Below are 15354 nucleotides of genomic sequence, written 5' to 3' on the forward strand. Positions count from 1 at the left end.
CTGACGTAGCTGACCAGCTCCACGGAAGCTCTTAGAATGTGTGTATTCCAGTCACTATTGCTAACTGGAATGGAAAGCAGCAGCCTGGAGAACGTGTCCTACTTCAGCCTCCTCTGCCATATCGTGTTGGTGAGGCTTTTCACCCGGAAAATGCGTCAACAAAAGTGCGATGCGAGGCAAGTACTTGTGCCTGACTAGAAGACGACTGTCCTGGTACACCAATGTCGCGACTGTACGCTAGCATTGCTTGGTCACTCTCAGATTATTGTTCCTCTGCGGGAGCTTGTCAGATCCTGCCCACTCCATACTTTGGACTCAGACACTGTTTCTTGAGTCTGTGATTCTCTATACAAGACGAACCCTGGCAGTATGACTACTCTTCACACAGCCTCTGACTGCATAAGACTATAATGAATAATAATAATAATAATAATAATAATTCAATCCATCGAATTGCTTGGCCTTAACAGTCAAAGCTGGTGAACCAGCGACCCGCAAACCAGAGCCAGTGTAATTTATTACCTAAGTTGAAGCTTTAAGCGGTGACAATACCCAACCAAACGCCCTTGTACACCGGAATTGACCACCGAATCTGCGGAGTATCCTTATCTATCCGTAACTCGGCTGTACCCAGATACCGTACCTGAAATTCGGGTTTCACGCCTTCAAGGTTCTGGGAGGATTCCGCTCGTTGGCCACAAGCATCCTCTCCAGGCCGACAGAGTGAACTTGCTGTTTTTCTTTCCCTCCTTTTGTGGCATGATGCTTGCCGCTTCACACCAAGATGGGAAGCAGTGATAAAGGCAGGGCCGGGCAAACCGGTGCTGCCCGTTCGTCAAGTCCAAAAATACACTATCCATTCTGGTTTGGGGGGTCAGCATCATGTTTCGCAGCGGCCGTGACGCATCCTTTGGATCTCGGTGAGTCTCTGGACTGTTATTCTTGCCCTTGACATAGGTTGTTTCTAATTTGGTTTCGAATTGAAGTCAAGGTAACTTGAGCTATTTTATTGTCCCAGTACATCCATCCTTGATTGCTCACATATATAGGTTCGATTGCAAACTCGTGGACCCGGGGATCCCACGGGAATGATGAGGACCATAGTTCACATCTGCAGGTCAAATGGATTTTTGGGCCTTTACAATGGTGTATGTCGACTTCTTTTGACTTCTGACGGCGATTATACACCTTTCTCGCTAATAACTATTTTGTGGATATAGTTGTCAGCGTCCCTTCTACGGCAAATAACATATTCGACTACTCGATTTGGGATCTATGAAGAGCTCAAGTCTCGTGTGACACAATCTTCTTCGTCCCCTCCATCCTTGCTAACACTGATCGGCATGGCGTCATTCTCCGGCTTCGTGGGTGGGTTGGTTGGAAATCCTGCCGATGTCACAAACGTCCGGATGCAGCGCGATGCGGCTTTGCCTCCTGAGAAACGGCGGAATTATCGACATGCTTTTCACGGAATGTCGCAAATGCTCCGTACTGAGGGAGCGGCTAGTTTGTTTCGCGGGGTCTGGCCCAATTCTCTGAGAGCACTCGGTATGACTGCAGCGCAGCTGGCGTCCTACGACGAGTTCAAACAAATATGCATGGGTCACTTCGGGATGGCCGACAATATCACCACTCATCTTACAGCATCTGTCATGGCAGGGTTCGTTGCGACCACGCTCTGCAGCCCCATCGATGTTATAAAAACTCGGATCATGGGCGCTAGTTCCGCAGAGTCCAGTGGCCATACCATCGTTGGATTTTTAAGAGACATATTCAAGAAAGAAGGATTTTCATGGATGTTCCGCGGTTGGATTCCGAGCTTTACACGCCTGGGACCTCACACAGTCGCGACATTTTTGTTCTTGGAGCAACACAAGAAGATTTACAGAGCGTTGAAACGGCCTGATAGTGACACCAAAGCAACCCTCTAGCATGCAGGCTTTAGTTACACCACATTTAAATCAGATTTTGGCCTATATGCTTTATCCTTTGGTTATCATTTATCCTAAACAAGGAGCTGGCACATGGGCCTTATTGGCATGTTTCCATAGACCCAAACCTATAGAGAGGAAGAGGTTGGCTATGCATGTTTATCTATTTCGTTATGTTATTTGGCCATTTGATACTTCTAATGCCTAGCACGCACTGGACCCTTGTGCTCTATGATTTTATGCCAGGTCCTACTCAAATACCCCCGTTGGCGAGTCTCTTCTGGCGTTAAAAGGGTCCTAATATTTATATTTTCGGTATACATCAAGAGGGTTGAAGACACTTCATTGAGGAAGGACGGGATAGATGAGATATCTGATGGCCTAGAATTAGCCTTGCTACACTAGCATGGTGACATATATAACTGCACTGTGGAATTGAACCCACCGGGATTGTAGTGGGATACAAAAGCAAGTAGCGATTCATGCAGCAACTTAGCGATATAGACTGAGGTGAGCTTCACTGATAGTGCTCAAAGACTGCATGTCTACCTTGAAATGAAATTGACTTGCAATTTTTTTTTTTTTTTTTGGTTTACAGAATCACAGGGTGGATATTCTTGATGGTTAAGAACTTTGACAGTATCGATATTCCCAATTGAAAACTTATTGTCACACTGTTATATACACTTCCTGTAAATTTAGTGGTCTCGAAAAACACTCTGCCCATTTGTATTGTGCAAGACTAGCTGTATACAAGCATTTTCATCATGAGTCTTTTTTCATATGGGTGAAGTTCCTTTATCGGTCAAGACGAACAGGGAAGTTGCCGGCGTCTGTTACACTTGGTTAGTCAAAGTGATGTTGTGGCTAGTTATTGGAGAAGAGTGGGAGTTTGGATGCATACCGCGTTGATCATCCCATCGGTCAGTCCAGGACTTGGGGCAAAGAGATCGGTAAGCGAGGAAGAACTGGAGTTTATGGTCAGTCGCCATCACGAGCATTAGAATTTTATGGGCTGAGGCACACCTGTCGGCAGGGCTTGAAGTCTTCACCCTTGGCTAATATGCACTTGTGATAGTCGACATAGTTCTGCCAGCAGTGCTTGGTCCTAGAATTTTGTTGTTAGATGCGCTCCTCATAACCTGTTGAAAGTTGGGTGCGATTGGGAACGTACTGATTTTGGTTAGGGAAGCGAGCGTCAAAACCTGGCAATGGCTGTTAATATGTCGCAAATGAAGAATTGGTCGTGGAGTTCGAGGCTATCTCATCTGGAGATTGCACGAAACTGTCTCTGGAAGTACGTACCAGCTGTATTATCGTCAATTAGTACTGGTTTTTTGCAATCGCCGGGTGGTTTAGGAAGTGGGACATTCAACATACCTGTCACGAATTTGAAGGGCTTTGTCTCGACGGGCTCCTCGGGATCAGCATCTGGGATTTCCCACATCTTGTCGGTTGAAAATAAAGGATTGGCCCTAAGAAAAGACGTTCTGGATTGGCAGTCAATGGTTGATGACCTGGAGCTTCGTGAGGTTGTTTGTCGTTGGTGGAATGCTTTGTGAGTTGGGAGTCCCGTGAGCCGACCGGAAAAGCCAAGACCGTCGACCAATGGTGGCGAATCATTTCCACATCACGAACAATCGAACCATCAAACCACTTCCGAGTTCCACCACTTCCAAAAGCCCGTTGGACACAGTTTGGTGTCAAACAACCGCAGAAAAACCTCGATTCTACACATCTTGCCTCAGTGATAGCAATTGGCTCCTGTCCGTGAACATGTATGCTACTCGAGTTTTGGCTATGAGGGCTTCCCGCCCCGTCTTTCGGCCTATCCCGGTGCGTTCCCAGTTACCCTTGGATATCAATTGGTGGGATTGTGGGCGCTAACAGCTTTGCAGAAGGAAGAACAGAGTGGTACGGTTTCGCCAGACGCTTTATTGGATATATGAAGAATGCTACTTGCAGTCTAACGTTGGCACTTAGCTCACACCATCTCTCAACGTCTACGGACCTTGAAGAAGATTCCTCCGGAATTACTTCCTCTTGGTAAGCCATGATAGAGATCCATTGCCTTTTTTTGGGATTGCCTCATATACTAATACTGTTTTGTGTGTATAGGTTTCGTCCTTTGGTAAGATCCGATCTCGAGATACTTGGAGGAGATATCTTCTGCTGACCTTGATTCCCCCCTTCTACAGCGTCGCAGTCGGCGCCGGCATCTATTCCAGCATCAGGAAGTTTATGACGGATAAGACCCTTCGTCTAAGCCGCTCAAAGCCAGAGGATCACTGAGATTTGGTCGGGAAACCTGGGGTTCCAGGCGGGTTGTTCGAGAGAGGCGGTATTTGGAAACACGCACCAGCAATCTTCAAATGTGTATTGTTATGCGAGGAGAGAAGCGCCGGTGGTACTTGTTGTAAATATAGCATTCCAAGCATGAAGGATGTAGCATTGGTGGATCAAAATCCGAGTTAATCGAAAATCTGAAGCGCCAATATATCCTCCTTAGCTTTATGCTGGATTTGGTCCGGCGACATCCAGGCCCTCTAGGCCTTGCATTGGATCTGTGCGACTATTGACGGCCGACCTTGCCTGTTCAGCGGCCTGCTTATCCTCCTCGCTGACGGCGTGTTGTGCAAGATAGCCCTCCTAGATCGTGGTGTATCCTGTTAGATACTAGGTACATCAAAGATACCCCTGTGAACACATACCTGCTCCCAAATAGCAGTCTTGCTTCCAAGTCCTTCGTTGCTATCCTTCTGCGGTTTCGCAGCTGCGACCTTGATAATCCGCCCGTAGAGCTCGCTCTGATCCATATTGTCGATTGCTTCTTTCGCGTCCTGTGCTAACTCAAATTCCACATATCCAAAGCCTCGATGGAGATCAGCGGACGAGGGGAGTTCGGGTTTAGGCAGTGTGATATCGGCGATTTCACCGAAGGGAATGAAGGCCTCAGCGAGTGTCTGCGCTGTGACGCCCTGATCTAGTCCCCCGACGTAAATTGTACTCTTCAGTCTCGATGATTCTGACATGATGGGCCAACTCTTTCACAGCCCCCACTAACCCATAGGCCTTCACTCCAAGTGTCGAAATCGTGTACAGTATATATTTTCCTTCTAATAGTGTGCTTTCGCCAGCCAGCCTTTGAACACAGCGTAAACCCTTGATCACCACTGGACCCTTGAACTCTCTCACATCCATTTGGAACCGGGATCACGTGACCAAAGTTCTGCGCCCGCTTCGAAAGTGGATCTGTTGTGGTCGCTCGAGAAGGCCACCTTTTTGGACGAGGAAAGTTGGCCCCCTGGCGTCAACCCGAGGACATACAATTGAATTGCATCCCGCCAGCTGTCCTGTACTTTACTTTCTTTAAGCATATATTTGCACTAATTTATAAGCTGGTCGTTTGTTCCCTGTACACCCTCCATCCATTCCTGCACTGGTTGCCCTCGACCGTCCGCCATGGTGCGTCTAAGGGAGATACCCCGGACGGCGACCTTCACCTGGTCTCCTGGGTCCGCTGCTCCCTTCATTGCTACTGGTACACGCGCGGGCGCAGTTGACGCAGACTTCTCCAACGAAACGTTCCTGGAATTGTGGAATTTGGACTTGGATAATGATAAGCTGGGGCAAGAACTGGAGCCGGTAGCGAAGATCAGTACGGAGTCCGGGTGCGTTACGATTTAGCCCGGGCTTTTTGGGTGGTCGTTGGTCGCATAGCTCGCAATTGCTGACTATAATTTTTGCCATAGCTTTCACGATATCGCGTGGGCAGAATCGGAAGACCATACTCGAGGAGTGATCGCAGGTGCTCTCGAGAATGGATCTTTAGACCTGTGGGACGCCGATAAACTCCTCAACGGTGCAAGGTTAGCGGATATATTCTGGTTATATGGGCTCTATTCTAATTCCTCGAAGTGATGCACTTATTTCAAGCGCTTCTAAACATACTGGGCCAATCAAGGCATTGCAGTTCAACCCGAGGCATTCGAATCTACTTGCTACGGGCGGAGGAAAGGGGGAGGCAAGCGTCTCTTAACACTGCGTTTTAATTACCTGCAACTCGCTAACTCCGGACAGTTATTCATTTCTGATTTGAATAACGTCGACCAAGCCTTCCGATTAGGCAGCGGTGCTGCACGAGTCGACGATATCGAATGCCTCGACTGGAACAAGAAAGTGCCTCATATCTTGGTCACCGGAAGCAGCGCTGGCTTTGTAACAGTGTGGGACGTGAAGACCAAGAAGGAAAGTCTTACATTGAATAATCTTGGCCGGAAAGCGGTCAGCGCTGTGGCATGGGACCCGGAGAAGGTAGTGTCACTCCCATTCACGCTGATAGCCGGAACTTTTGAACTGATCTAATGTAGCCGACCAAACTAATAACTTCTATACCCCTCGAAACCGACCCCTTGATTTTGGTTTGGGATCTACGAAATTCGAACGCTCCAGAACGGGTAGGTTTTTCTCAGGAAAATTTAATACACATATTCTGAATTGATTTAGGTCCTGCGAGGCCACGAGTCCGGTGTGTTGTCACTTTCTTGGTGCGCACAAGATCCAGATTTGCTCTTATCTTGCGGTAAAGACAACCGAACAATTTGCTGGAATCCTCAGACCGGCAATGCATACGGCGAATTCCCAGTTGTGACAAACTGGACATTCCAGACTCGCTGGAATCCACATAACCCGAATATGTTTGCCACTGCCTCCTTTGATGGAAAGATTGTGGTCCAGACTATTCAGAACACTCGACAGGATGCATCGCAAGCAGGAAACAACCAAGAGCAAGCTGTTAATGATGAAGATTTTTTTGCGAAAGCGCAAACCCGCCCTCAAATTTCAACTTTCTCGCTCCCCAAAGCCCCCAAGTGGCTTGAGAGACCAGTGACGGCTTCATTCGGATTCGGTGGCAGAGTGGTTTCGGCGGGTTTGAGCTCGGGAAGCCGATCTTCAAAGATCACAATCAGCCATTTTGATGTTGATCCTAATGTGGGCAGCGCCACTGAAAATTTTGAGAGCTCGGTGAAAACCGGGGACTTTCGCGGTATTTGTGAATCTCGGATCGCCAGCTCGCAGTGTGAAGAAGAGAAAACCGACTGGAAAGTTATTGAAACTCTGCTCTCCGATAACCCTAGAAAACAGCTGGTTAATTATCTCGGATTTTCCAACGAAGTGGATGAGGCCGCTGATAGTTTATCGAAGCTGGGCCTGGACAAGAAGGAAGCGAACGGCGAAGGTCAGCTTTCTCCGAAAAGTGAAGGGGTCAAGAAACATAAGAGAATAACTTCAATTTTTGAGACAAACGTCGAAGGAGAGAGCTTCCTCGACGAGATAGCTTCTTCTAAGGGAGCAAAAACCAATAACCCATTCCAGATATATACAGGTTCCGAATCTGAAGCAGACAGGGCCATTACCAGGGCCCTATTACTCGGCCAGTTCGAGAAGGCCTTGGACGTGTGCCTTCAAGAGGATCGAATGTCAGATGCATTTATGGTTGCAGTTTGTGGAGGTCAGAAATGTATCGAAAAAGCTCAAGAAGCGTACTTCTCGAAACAATCCGAAGGGCCCAGTTTTGTTCGTCTCCTTGCCTCTGTGGTTGGAAAGAACTTGTGGGATGTCGTTCATAACGCAGGTCTTGCCAACTGGAAAGAAGCCATAGCCGCTATCTGCACGTTTGCCGACGATAAAGAATTCCCTGATCTGTGTGAGGCTTTGGGTGACCGGCTGGAAGAGAGCTACAGGTCTAAAAAGGCAAAGCAAGCCCGAAAAGATGCTTCCTTTTGCTATTTGGCTAGTTCAAAACTCGAAAAGGTTGTTTCGATTTGGATTCAAGAGTTAAAGGAGAATGAAGCCTATAGCATCCAGAACGCGACTGATGACACGAGCTTCTCGATTCATGTTCGTGCTCTTCAGAGCTTCATCGAAAAAGTGACCGTATTCCGTCACGTGTCGAAATTCCAAGATCCGGAGCGACAGAAGTCTTCGGATTGGAAGCTCAGCTCCCTATACGAGAAATACCTGGAATATGCTGATGTAGTGGCGTCCCATGGTCGTTTAGACGTGGCTGAAAAGTACCTTGATCTGTTACCAGCATCGTACCCAGAAGCAGAGGTTGCTAGAAGCCGGATTCAGTTTGCAACAAAGAAGCCCGCTTCCAAAGCAGCAACAGGCCGTGCGCCGGCGCCTCGTCACCCGCCTACTGCGCCGACACTGACTGGTACTTTCCAGCCAGCTCAAATTCCAACACATAAGGGCCCGGCGCCGGGATCGGTCAACCAGTTTGCACCTCCAGCTTTGTCAAAACCGACTAACCCATATGCCCCTACAACTACTACTAGTTACACCTCAGCTGGAGGCACGACTTACACGCCTACTACTGGGTACCAGCCGCCGCAGCCACGGCAATCAAATGTTATTCCTCCTCCCCAGCCGCTGGCTCCACCACCTCAAAGTGGACCAGCAGGTCTTGCGCCGCCTCCAAGAGCTTCAAGTCAGTCCCCCTCGGTAGCTGCCCCATATACTCGAGCAACGAATATACCTGCTTGGAATGATCTTCCTGAAGGCTTTGGAAGAGCTGCAACTCCGCGTCGCAGTACGCCGGTGACAGGTAGCTCTGTGATTAGCTCGCCGTTCCCGAACACACCATCCCTAACCCAACCGGGATCCCACACGTCCCCTCCGCCTTCCACCATGCCTGCACCGAGGGATAGCGTTCCCCCTCCACCTCCTAAGGGCCCGGCTCCGCCGCGAATGGCGTCCCCTTCCACCGCCGGAATACCTCATGGTTTGCAACCGGCGGAACGACCCCCATCCCGTACTCATGTGTATTCCCCTCCTTTGGCGCAACAAACAAGCCCAGGAATGGCCGTACCTCCCCCAATCCCCCGTGGACCTTCGCCATATAATGCGCCACCCACCGTTCCACCACCCACGAATCGGTATGCTCCGGCCCAGGTGTCCCAGCCCACCGGTCAACTGCATGGACAGCCTCCAATCGCACCTCCACCCCACTCATCTATGCCACCACCTCCAGGGCCATATGCTCCACAGCCATTTCAGCAAGCACCAGCGCAAAGTCCCTACGCACCTCCTCCAACCGGTCCGCAAGCCCCACCACCTCCAGTTTCTCAACAAGGATCCCGGCCAAGTACTGCCCAGTCGCAAAAAAAGGCACCCCCCGCTCAAAAATATCGTAGGTCTTCTAACAACTACTGTTCTATATATTCAAGTTCCTAACGTCCATTGCAGCACCTGGTGACCGATCTCACATCCCGGCGAACGCTCAACCTATCTACGAAATCCTCTCTTCCGACATGCAGCGTGTTAAGGCCCGCGCACCAGCAGCCTTCAAAGCTCAGGTCAACGATACAGAGCGCCGCTTGAATATTTTGTTTGACCACCTCAACAATGAAGATCTCTTGCAGCCTAGCACCATTGAAAGTATGGCCGAACTCGCCCATGCGATTCAAGTAAAGGATTATGAAACTGCGCAAGCAATTCACTTGGACATCTTAACCAACAAGACTGATGAATGTGGAAACTGGATGGTAAGTCCTCTTCGGGCTCGTCAGATGCTTCTCGCTTATCCGTTTCTCTACGACGCACGATTCTAATGTGTTGTGTCATGTTTAGGTTGGTGTGAAGCGCCTGATTGGCATGAGCAGGGCGACCCCATAATCGGGACATTTTACCGCTGGCACCTATGTGGTCTTGCACTTCTGCTTTTGTTACTTAATTTTTTTGGCTTTGAAATTTCGCTATCTTTAGGACCCGGTTCGTTTCTCCCAGGTAAGGTGGACGAGCATAGATGAGATATATGGAATTGCAAAATTGTTTCAATTTAGGTGTCGTTATCCGTGAGATAATCAGCGCCGCGACGGAAGTATGAATTGACACTGTATTGATTAACCTTTGCGATGCGATGCCTTGTTCTACATATAATAGATTGTACTGTCGACAAAAATAGCGAATGGTATATTGGAAATAGTACATCAGATCGGATCCGTAAAATATTCCTTGAAAAACCGAAACCAAACACCATCCAGACATAGTTATAATTAACGTGATCACGCACCCTGCGAAGCAGTCGCACTTCTCGTCATCCCACGGACGCCCCCGCGTACTCCGGCCGGGAAATTCCTTGCGCTCAACAAAACACCTTTGGCGCTCCTGACTTCTGCTCTGAATGCGGCTATTGCATCCGCTTCTCCACTTGACATGCCCTGCTTATCCCCCTTTGAGTCATCACCATACGTTCCATACAAAGACGAACTTAGATAGGATGGGGAGCTGTACGCTAGGCTATCAAGGTAGGTCTGCAAGTTGGAAATACGGTCCTTGACGTTGTTGGTCGAGAGATCGTTTTGCATTTCGGCGTAGAGGATGTCGTTGAGCTGCGAGGATATGGAGCTAAGGCGGGAGACGTGGGTGTCTAGTGCCTTTTGGGATTCCGTGATAGAGTCTGGTTTCGGTAACGTCGAAGGGGGGTTCTCGAGTTCTGGACTGGTTTGGGTAGCGATGTCCCTGTGGAAAAGCTCTGTTGGGTCTGAGGTGATTGAATCTGCTTCTCCCGCCTCTCCCTCGTCCGACGATGCGTGTTTTCGTGATTTCATTGCCGCTGGGGGTATTGTAGAAACGTTTAATTCTAATTTCTCGTTTAGGGTTTCAAGGTTTCGTTGTGCTGTTTCTGCAAGTTCATGTCGCGCGCCGGTAAGGGAGGCAATCATGGGCTTGATTAAAAATTCGCTTGCGCCATACATAGTAGATGCGAGACCCGCAGCGCCATATAACGTATATAGGACCGTTTGGAGGCTTACGAGCGGAGGGGGCTTTGAAGCCTGGGCGAGGAATTCGGGATAGGTTATTATTGGGGGAATATCGCGAGTGGGAGCAGAATTCTGCTGTAGTATCGAAGACGAAGAAATGGGGGGACTCTCAGACGTGGGCTTCTTAGACGATGTAAATTGCTCCTCTGAAGTTGGACTTGTGGCTGCCGGTTCTTCTTTCTTGTCCTCTGCCGCCTCTGGATGCGTCGATGCACCGAGAAGTTTCTTGATGTCGTCTTGTTTTAGGGCTTTGGACTCAAGAAAAGCAATTTTCTGATCCGTAGGAGCATTACGTATCGACTCATCCTGCAAGAATTGCGATGCTTGCTCGAGCAAGGTCTCCTTGTCTGCTGATGGGCTCTCGTTAGGGGAGCTTGGAGGAGTATCCTCCTGGGCTTTCGCGGCACGGTTTGCGGCCAGTTGCCAGCTCGGAATGGAGGGAGTCTTCGGATCAGGCATACCGGCTCTTCAAGACTGAATCCTCAAGAACATCTAATGAAATGATTTCAAGCCGGCAGCATCAGGAGTCCTGGATTCGGTGCATTTATGATTTCCTCCACGGCGCGATCACTTGAACGAGGAGAGTTTACCTCGGCTGCTTATGTCATGCATCGGAAACAGCGTGTATTGAGGCCGTAAGTCCCACGGAGTTCACACCAGGAGAGACGTATGGATATTACGGAATACTCCGTACATAACAATATAATAAGTACGGAGTACTGTATACCTCTAATTTGCGAATAAAACATTGAATACGGAGTACGGAGTAGTGAAGTACTAAATACCTCTGCGTCATACTTCGTGTAATTTATCATCCCGACCTGCTCCAACGGCTTGACGGCAAGCGATGTCTGTCGTGTGCATCAGAAATCGACAATTAAAGCTTGACAAAAGATCTTACTTTTTTTGTTATAAAAGAGCAGGTTGAGGAAACTCATATCTTTCCTTCTGATTTTGGATAGCCGGGCTTTTGAAGTAACCTCCACCACCTGGTGGGCTTCAGCAAACGACTAGCGACCAAAGAGGCGGGAGGAGACGCATCCAACCAATTTTGTTGGTCGCCCAGGACATTTGCATAGCGTGGCGAGGCCCGACCTGAGCTTGATATTGGCACCGCTGAGTTCAAAATCCATGGCAGAACGGCCAGTCAAGCGTCTTCGCCAACAGGAAGACGGTACGGACGTGCCTCCGTACCACCATATTTCGACTCCAAACGACGCTGGCGAAAGCAGTGACGATTGGCAACCACAGACCCCAAGCAACAGTCGGTAAGTTAAGTCTTATTATTCTTATTTGCACCAAAAGTTCCATGAGCTTTCTGGTCCGGAAAATTCCTCCGCGTCGGGCCATTCTCTGGACTACCAATATCGGCCTTCATTTATTTTTCGAAACCTGGAGATCCTGGCAATTCATACCTATTCTGACAGCGAATGGAGCACCTGCACACGCAAGGGTCCAGACAAGGCTCTTCTTGTCGCTAGAGAGATGAGAGGTAGCATCAGCATCTGCGACGGTCATTGGGCTTTGTACCAATGAGACACGGTGGATGCGTTAACGCATATGCCACCTCTGGAGCATCAGCATCCAACGAGGATGGCTGTCACTTCCCGGCAAATCTTTCTACCTCGCTATTGTTTCCATGAAGCGAACCTCACCCTCACCACATTGCCAATTTCCCCATTTTGCTCCTTTTGTCAGTCCCGTCAGCTTTTGTAAATGATTTCGCCACTCTCTCAATTTTGAGGCCCTTGCGCCCTGTCTCTTTGTCGCTTCCTTTCCAGTTCTTTTGAATTTCCCTATTTTGCATTGTGTAAATCTTCCAGACACTGTGTCACAGCTTGAGATCTAAAACCATGACTTCTGGTCGTACCCTCCGCTCGCGAGCTGCGCTGACCAAAACACCAAGCAACGCGCCTTCCGCGGGTAGCATGTCAAGGCCACAGAAAGCCACGGGAGGAATACCGTCTTCCCCTTCAGTTACGGTCTCTCGATCGCCATCAAGCCCACCTGAAGAAACCAAGAGGTCGATTCGCTTAACAGTAAAAATGCCAGCCAGCAAACTCCGTGAGGTCACGTCTAGCGCAGACGCCCGTCCTCACAATATATTTACGGAGCCAGTGGTCATCACTGGGCCAAGAAGCAGTCGATCTAAAAAGAAAATTGTCGAGGTTGATAGCGACGAAGAAGATGATGATCTGGAATCTGCTATAGAAGCAGAAGAAGAAGAAGATGATGATGATGACGATGGTGATGATGCAGCGAATGATGTCGATGAAGATGAAGAAGATGAAGAAGATGACGAAGAGGAGGAGGATGATGACGATGATGCAGATGCTGAAGCGGACGAAGACATCGACGCTGAAGGTGATCCTGATCCGGACGTTGATGCTGAAGGCGATATCGATATGGATGATGTCCCCCCAGTTTCTCACCACCATCGGTCGAGACCAACTGTCACCGTGACTCCGGTAGCAGCAGCTAAGGTGAGAAACGTCGAAGCCAGGAATGTTGATTTAGAGGAAGAAGACGACGATGACGACGAAGAGCTCTCTGAATTGGACTCAGAGCCTGAAGCGGAAAAAGGTGAAGACACCATTCTCCAAGAAGAAGGAGAGGACGAAGAGGAGGTTGAAGAAGAAGAGGATGAAGAGATGGAGGAGGAAGATGAAGAGGATGAAATTGCCACTCCGATGGAAGCCAGCCGCGCAAGCTCGCCAGGATACACTAGCAGAATGACCAAACGTCAAAGAGAGCGCTTACAGTATGGGGACTTCTTGCAATTGCCTATGGGTAAGTAGGTTGTTCGAAGAATTACACTGCACTAGCGGAAAACTGATAAAATTGTGATAACGATAGAACCGCAAGTTAAAAAGCATTTGACAGCGGAGGAGCACGCAATGCGCCGCGCTGAAATGGCACGACGGAGGAAGAACCTCAGCGAGAAACGTAACGAAGAAGAAAAAGTAAGCATCATTGAACTAGCGAGAGTCCTTAACTAGGCTGTGTGCTGACGGGCTTTCTAGATGGATACTATCAACAAACTACTCAAAAAGCAGGCACCGAAACGTCGAGGCAAAATTAGCGCTGCAGAAACGGCAGGAGAAGCTTCTCCACGGGTTCAAGAGGCTGAGGAAGGCTCTCAACCCGAGCCTACTATGGTGCGATATGCCATGAACAGAGATGGCTGCAGGCTGGGCGTACCAAACGAGTGGCTTGGAACACCTGCCGGCCTAGTCTTTGGAAGCCGTACCGCAATCCCTAGTGGCCAGGGACATGGTAGACTTGTGGAGGAACTATGAGATTATGCAACATCCGTCTACTAGCTATATTGTTGAGCATCTGTGTCTGGGTTTTATTTGGCTGCCGTACTATATTAATCTAGCGGAAACGATGGAAATTGGCTCGAGTATATGGATGTGACGAGGTGATAGTATGTACGGTACGGAGCACACACGTTTCGGTTATTAAAACTGATCACCTGTCTATGATCTCCTTCTATGATACAATGTAGGCTGCGCACATTTGGCAGCTCTTTGGTGTCCAACGATGTCGAGAGGAGCAATAGGGCTATCCGTTCTCAACTCTTTCTCTCCCCTTTCGTCTCTTCCTTCAGGCTTCAGGATTCAAAGATAAACCTGTACCTGGTTAGAGCCGCTTGTTGCGTAGCATACGGCCGAATGGCAGCCTCTATGAACCTAATGGCCTCCTGTATGGAGCCTTTTCGGCGAGCGCAGGAATGCCGCTGGTGGTGCAGTAATGGCTAGTCAAATGCTGTCCAATCCAGCCGCAAGCGGCTTGTTCAAACTTCCCAATTCTTGTTCATTCCTAAGAAGTTGTGCTCGAATCCTCATTTGTCTTCCCTCTACTCCACCAACTATTGGTATTTTCCAATGAGGAGGTTTTCGGGGATTCTGTACTCGTCGACGCGCAGTCGGACGTCGATTGGCTTGTAAGGCTAGACATCTCGGTATTGGTAGATAACGCGGCTTCTTTAACTCCGGAGGTGCTACCTTGACTGTATGGAGGTGTGTTCTGTCAGGCCTAAGATATTTCCATTTTTCTTCCCCTCTTGCTGTGCTTCTGCCGGAGAGTCTCAGGGAAAGGGATAAACTAACTGGGATTGTTGGAATTTTTTCGCCTCGCGATCCGCATAAGCCGGTTGGAAAACGATATATCCTATAAGGAGCAACGATCAATCCTCATAGATCGGAGTAGATACTGAAATTGTGATTCGGCGGGTACATGTGTAGTTACCATTCAGAATGCCGAAGCCCACAGCCAGGGCGACAGGGAAAAGTCCGCTGCCTCGTGCCATTGCTAGCTGCAGCGGCGGCCGAAAGCCGCACTAGTTCCTCCTGTAGCTAATTAGCTAACCATTTAGTGAACCGGGCGACAGTCTCATCTTGCCTTTGCTTTGATCCCAGAGAGGGCTTGCTTCGCGTTCGACGGCAGCGCAACTGTCCGCAGCACTGGAGAATTTCGGCCGTTCACGGCTCGCTAGATGAAATCCCCCCTTTGGGTAGCTCAGTTGGGTTGTCCATCATAGTTATCAACTAGTTTTATTATGTAATAAATCAGGTCTTGGCAAATGAACG

General features: G+C 49.0%; 8 protein-coding genes across 9 annotated transcripts; 4 read left to right on the forward strand and 4 right to left on the reverse strand.

Moving 5' to 3' along the window:
- The first annotated feature begins 693 nt into the window (after positions 1-693).
- CIMG_05117 (mitochondrial dicarboxylate carrier) lies at positions 694-2377 on the forward strand. Its single transcript, XM_001245675.2, has 4 exons — positions 694-920; positions 987-991; positions 1050-1148; positions 1221-2377. Exons 1-4 carry the CDS (start codon positions 785-787, stop codon positions 1929-1931), a joined length of 951 nt encoding a protein of 316 aa, XP_001245676.1. The 5' UTR covers positions 694-784; the 3' UTR covers positions 1932-2377.
- A 178-nt stretch (positions 2378-2555) lies between these two features.
- On the reverse strand, positions 2556-3459 carry CIMG_11481 (cytochrome c oxidase polypeptide vib). Its single transcript, XM_012358470.1, has 5 exons — positions 3312-3459; positions 3106-3136; positions 2958-3039; positions 2836-2899; positions 2556-2764 (listed from the first exon to the last, which is right to left on the reverse strand). Exons 1-5 carry the CDS (start codon positions 3376-3378, stop codon positions 2730-2732), a joined length of 279 nt encoding a protein of 92 aa, XP_012213893.1. The 5' UTR covers positions 3379-3459; the 3' UTR covers positions 2556-2729.
- A 134-nt stretch (positions 3460-3593) lies between these two features.
- On the forward strand, positions 3594-4620 carry CIMG_05118 (uncharacterized protein). The gene is made up of 5 exons (XM_001245676.2): positions 3594-3767; positions 3830-3845; positions 3915-3977; positions 4050-4062; positions 4130-4620. Exons 1-5 carry the CDS (start codon positions 3708-3710, stop codon positions 4221-4223), a joined length of 246 nt encoding a protein of 81 aa, XP_001245677.2. The 5' UTR covers positions 3594-3707; the 3' UTR covers positions 4224-4620.
- On the reverse strand, positions 4284-5079 carry CIMG_05119 (peptidyl prolyl cis-trans isomerase Cyclophilin). Its single transcript, XM_001245677.2, has 2 exons — positions 4643-5079; positions 4284-4580 (listed from the first exon to the last, which is right to left on the reverse strand). The coding sequence occupies exons 1-2, from the start codon at positions 4961-4963 to the stop codon at positions 4443-4445; spliced, it is 459 nt and encodes a 152-aa protein (XP_001245678.1). The 5' UTR covers positions 4964-5079; the 3' UTR covers positions 4284-4442.
- A 156-nt stretch (positions 5080-5235) lies between these two features.
- Positions 5236-9944, forward strand: CIMG_05120. 2 transcript variants are annotated; one of them, XM_004446102.1, is made up of 8 exons: positions 5236-5602; positions 5684-5800; positions 5850-5955; positions 6012-6245; positions 6302-6388; positions 6438-9126; positions 9183-9481; positions 9567-9944. In XM_004446102.1, exons 1-8 carry the CDS (start codon positions 5394-5396, stop codon positions 9609-9611), a joined length of 3786 nt encoding a protein of 1261 aa, XP_004446159.1. In that variant the 5' UTR covers positions 5236-5393; the 3' UTR covers positions 9612-9944. The 2 variants fall into 2 exon arrangements, with proteins under 2 accessions (XP_004446159.1, XP_004446160.1); XM_004446103.1 differs by having other exon boundaries at positions 6438-9481.
- On the reverse strand, positions 9813-11288 carry CIMG_05121 (peroxin 14/17). The gene has a single exon (XM_001245679.2). It carries the CDS (start codon positions 11216-11218, stop codon positions 10001-10003), a length of 1218 nt encoding a protein of 405 aa, XP_001245680.1. The 5' UTR covers positions 11219-11288; the 3' UTR covers positions 9813-10000.
- A 294-nt stretch (positions 11289-11582) lies between these two features.
- Positions 11583-14247, forward strand: CIMG_05122 (ino eighty subunit 2). The gene is made up of 4 exons (XM_001245680.2): positions 11583-12027; positions 12666-13549; positions 13616-13722; positions 13783-14247. Exons 1-4 carry the CDS (start codon positions 11891-11893, stop codon positions 14056-14058), a joined length of 1404 nt encoding a protein of 467 aa, XP_001245681.1. The 5' UTR covers positions 11583-11890; the 3' UTR covers positions 14059-14247.
- On the reverse strand, positions 14205-15267 carry CIMG_05123 (uncharacterized protein). The gene is made up of 4 exons (XM_001245681.2): positions 15167-15267; positions 15014-15114; positions 14875-14935; positions 14205-14774 (listed from the first exon to the last, which is right to left on the reverse strand). Exons 2-4 carry the CDS (start codon positions 15014-15016, stop codon positions 14524-14526), a joined length of 315 nt encoding a protein of 104 aa, XP_001245682.2. The 5' UTR covers positions 15017-15114; positions 15167-15267; the 3' UTR covers positions 14205-14523.
- Positions 15268-15354: the final 87 nt, after the last annotated feature.

Source organism: Coccidioides immitis (assembly GCF_000149335.2).
Source record: "Coccidioides immitis RS genomic scaffold supercont3.4, whole genome shotgun sequence".
Taxonomy (NCBI): Eukaryota; Fungi; Ascomycota; class Eurotiomycetes; order Onygenales; family Onygenaceae; genus Coccidioides; species Coccidioides immitis.

Excerpts from the sequence above, each read along its gene's own strand:
- CIMG_11481 (XM_012358470.1), bottom strand. The coding sequence starts at position 3,378 with ATGTGGGAAATCCCAGATGCTGATCCCGAGGAGCCCGTCGAGACAAAG. Across the intron at positions 3,137-3,311 it reads GCCCTTCAAATTCGTGACAG|GTTTTGACGCTCGCTTCCCT; the intron begins GTATGTTGAATG and ends AGCCATTGCCAG. Across the intron at positions 3,040-3,105 it reads CGCTTCCCTAACCAAAATCA|GACCAAGCACTGCTGGCAGA; the intron begins GTACGTTCCCAA and ends ACAAAATTCTAG.
- CIMG_05123 (XM_001245681.2), bottom strand. Across the intron at positions 14,775-14,874 it reads AAAAAATTCCAACAATCCCA|TCAAGGTAGCACCTCCGGAG; the intron begins GTTAGTTTATCC and ends ACCTCCATACAG.
- CIMG_05118 (XM_001245676.2), top strand. The coding sequence starts at position 3,708 with ATGTATGCTACTCGAGTTTTGGCTATGAGGGCTTCCCGCCCCGTCTTT.
- CIMG_05119 (XM_001245677.2), bottom strand. The coding sequence starts at position 4,963 with ATGTCAGAATCATCGAGACTGAAGAGTACAATTTACGTCGGGGGACTA. Across the intron at positions 4,581-4,642 it reads AGACTGCTATTTGGGAGCAG|GAGGGCTATCTTGCACAACA; the intron begins GTATGTGTTCAC and ends ACCACGATCTAG.
- CIMG_05122 (XM_001245680.2), top strand. The coding sequence starts at position 11,891 with ATGGCAGAACGGCCAGTCAAGCGTCTTCGCCAACAGGAAGACGGTACG. Across the intron at positions 13,550-13,615 it reads CTTCTTGCAATTGCCTATGG|AACCGCAAGTTAAAAAGCAT; the intron begins GTAAGTAGGTTG and ends TGATAACGATAG. Across the intron at positions 13,723-13,782 it reads AACGTAACGAAGAAGAAAAA|ATGGATACTATCAACAAACT; the intron begins GTAAGCATCATT and ends CGGGCTTTCTAG.
- CIMG_05121 (XM_001245679.2), bottom strand. The coding sequence starts at position 11,218 with ATGCCTGATCCGAAGACTCCCTCCATTCCGAGCTGGCAACTGGCCGCA.
- CIMG_05117 (XM_001245675.2), top strand. The coding sequence starts at position 785 with ATGGGAAGCAGTGATAAAGGCAGGGCCGGGCAAACCGGTGCTGCCCGT. Across the intron at positions 1,149-1,220 it reads TTTTGGGCCTTTACAATGGT|TTGTCAGCGTCCCTTCTACG; the intron begins GTATGTCGACTT and ends TTGTGGATATAG.
- CIMG_05120 (XM_004446102.1), top strand. The coding sequence starts at position 5,394 with ATGGTGCGTCTAAGGGAGATACCCCGGACGGCGACCTTCACCTGGTCT. Across the intron at positions 5,603-5,683 it reads AAGATCAGTACGGAGTCCGG|CTTTCACGATATCGCGTGGG; the intron begins GTGCGTTACGAT and ends TTTTTGCCATAG. Across the intron at positions 5,956-6,011 it reads CGGGCGGAGGAAAGGGGGAG|TTATTCATTTCTGATTTGAA; the intron begins GCAAGCGTCTCT and ends AACTCCGGACAG.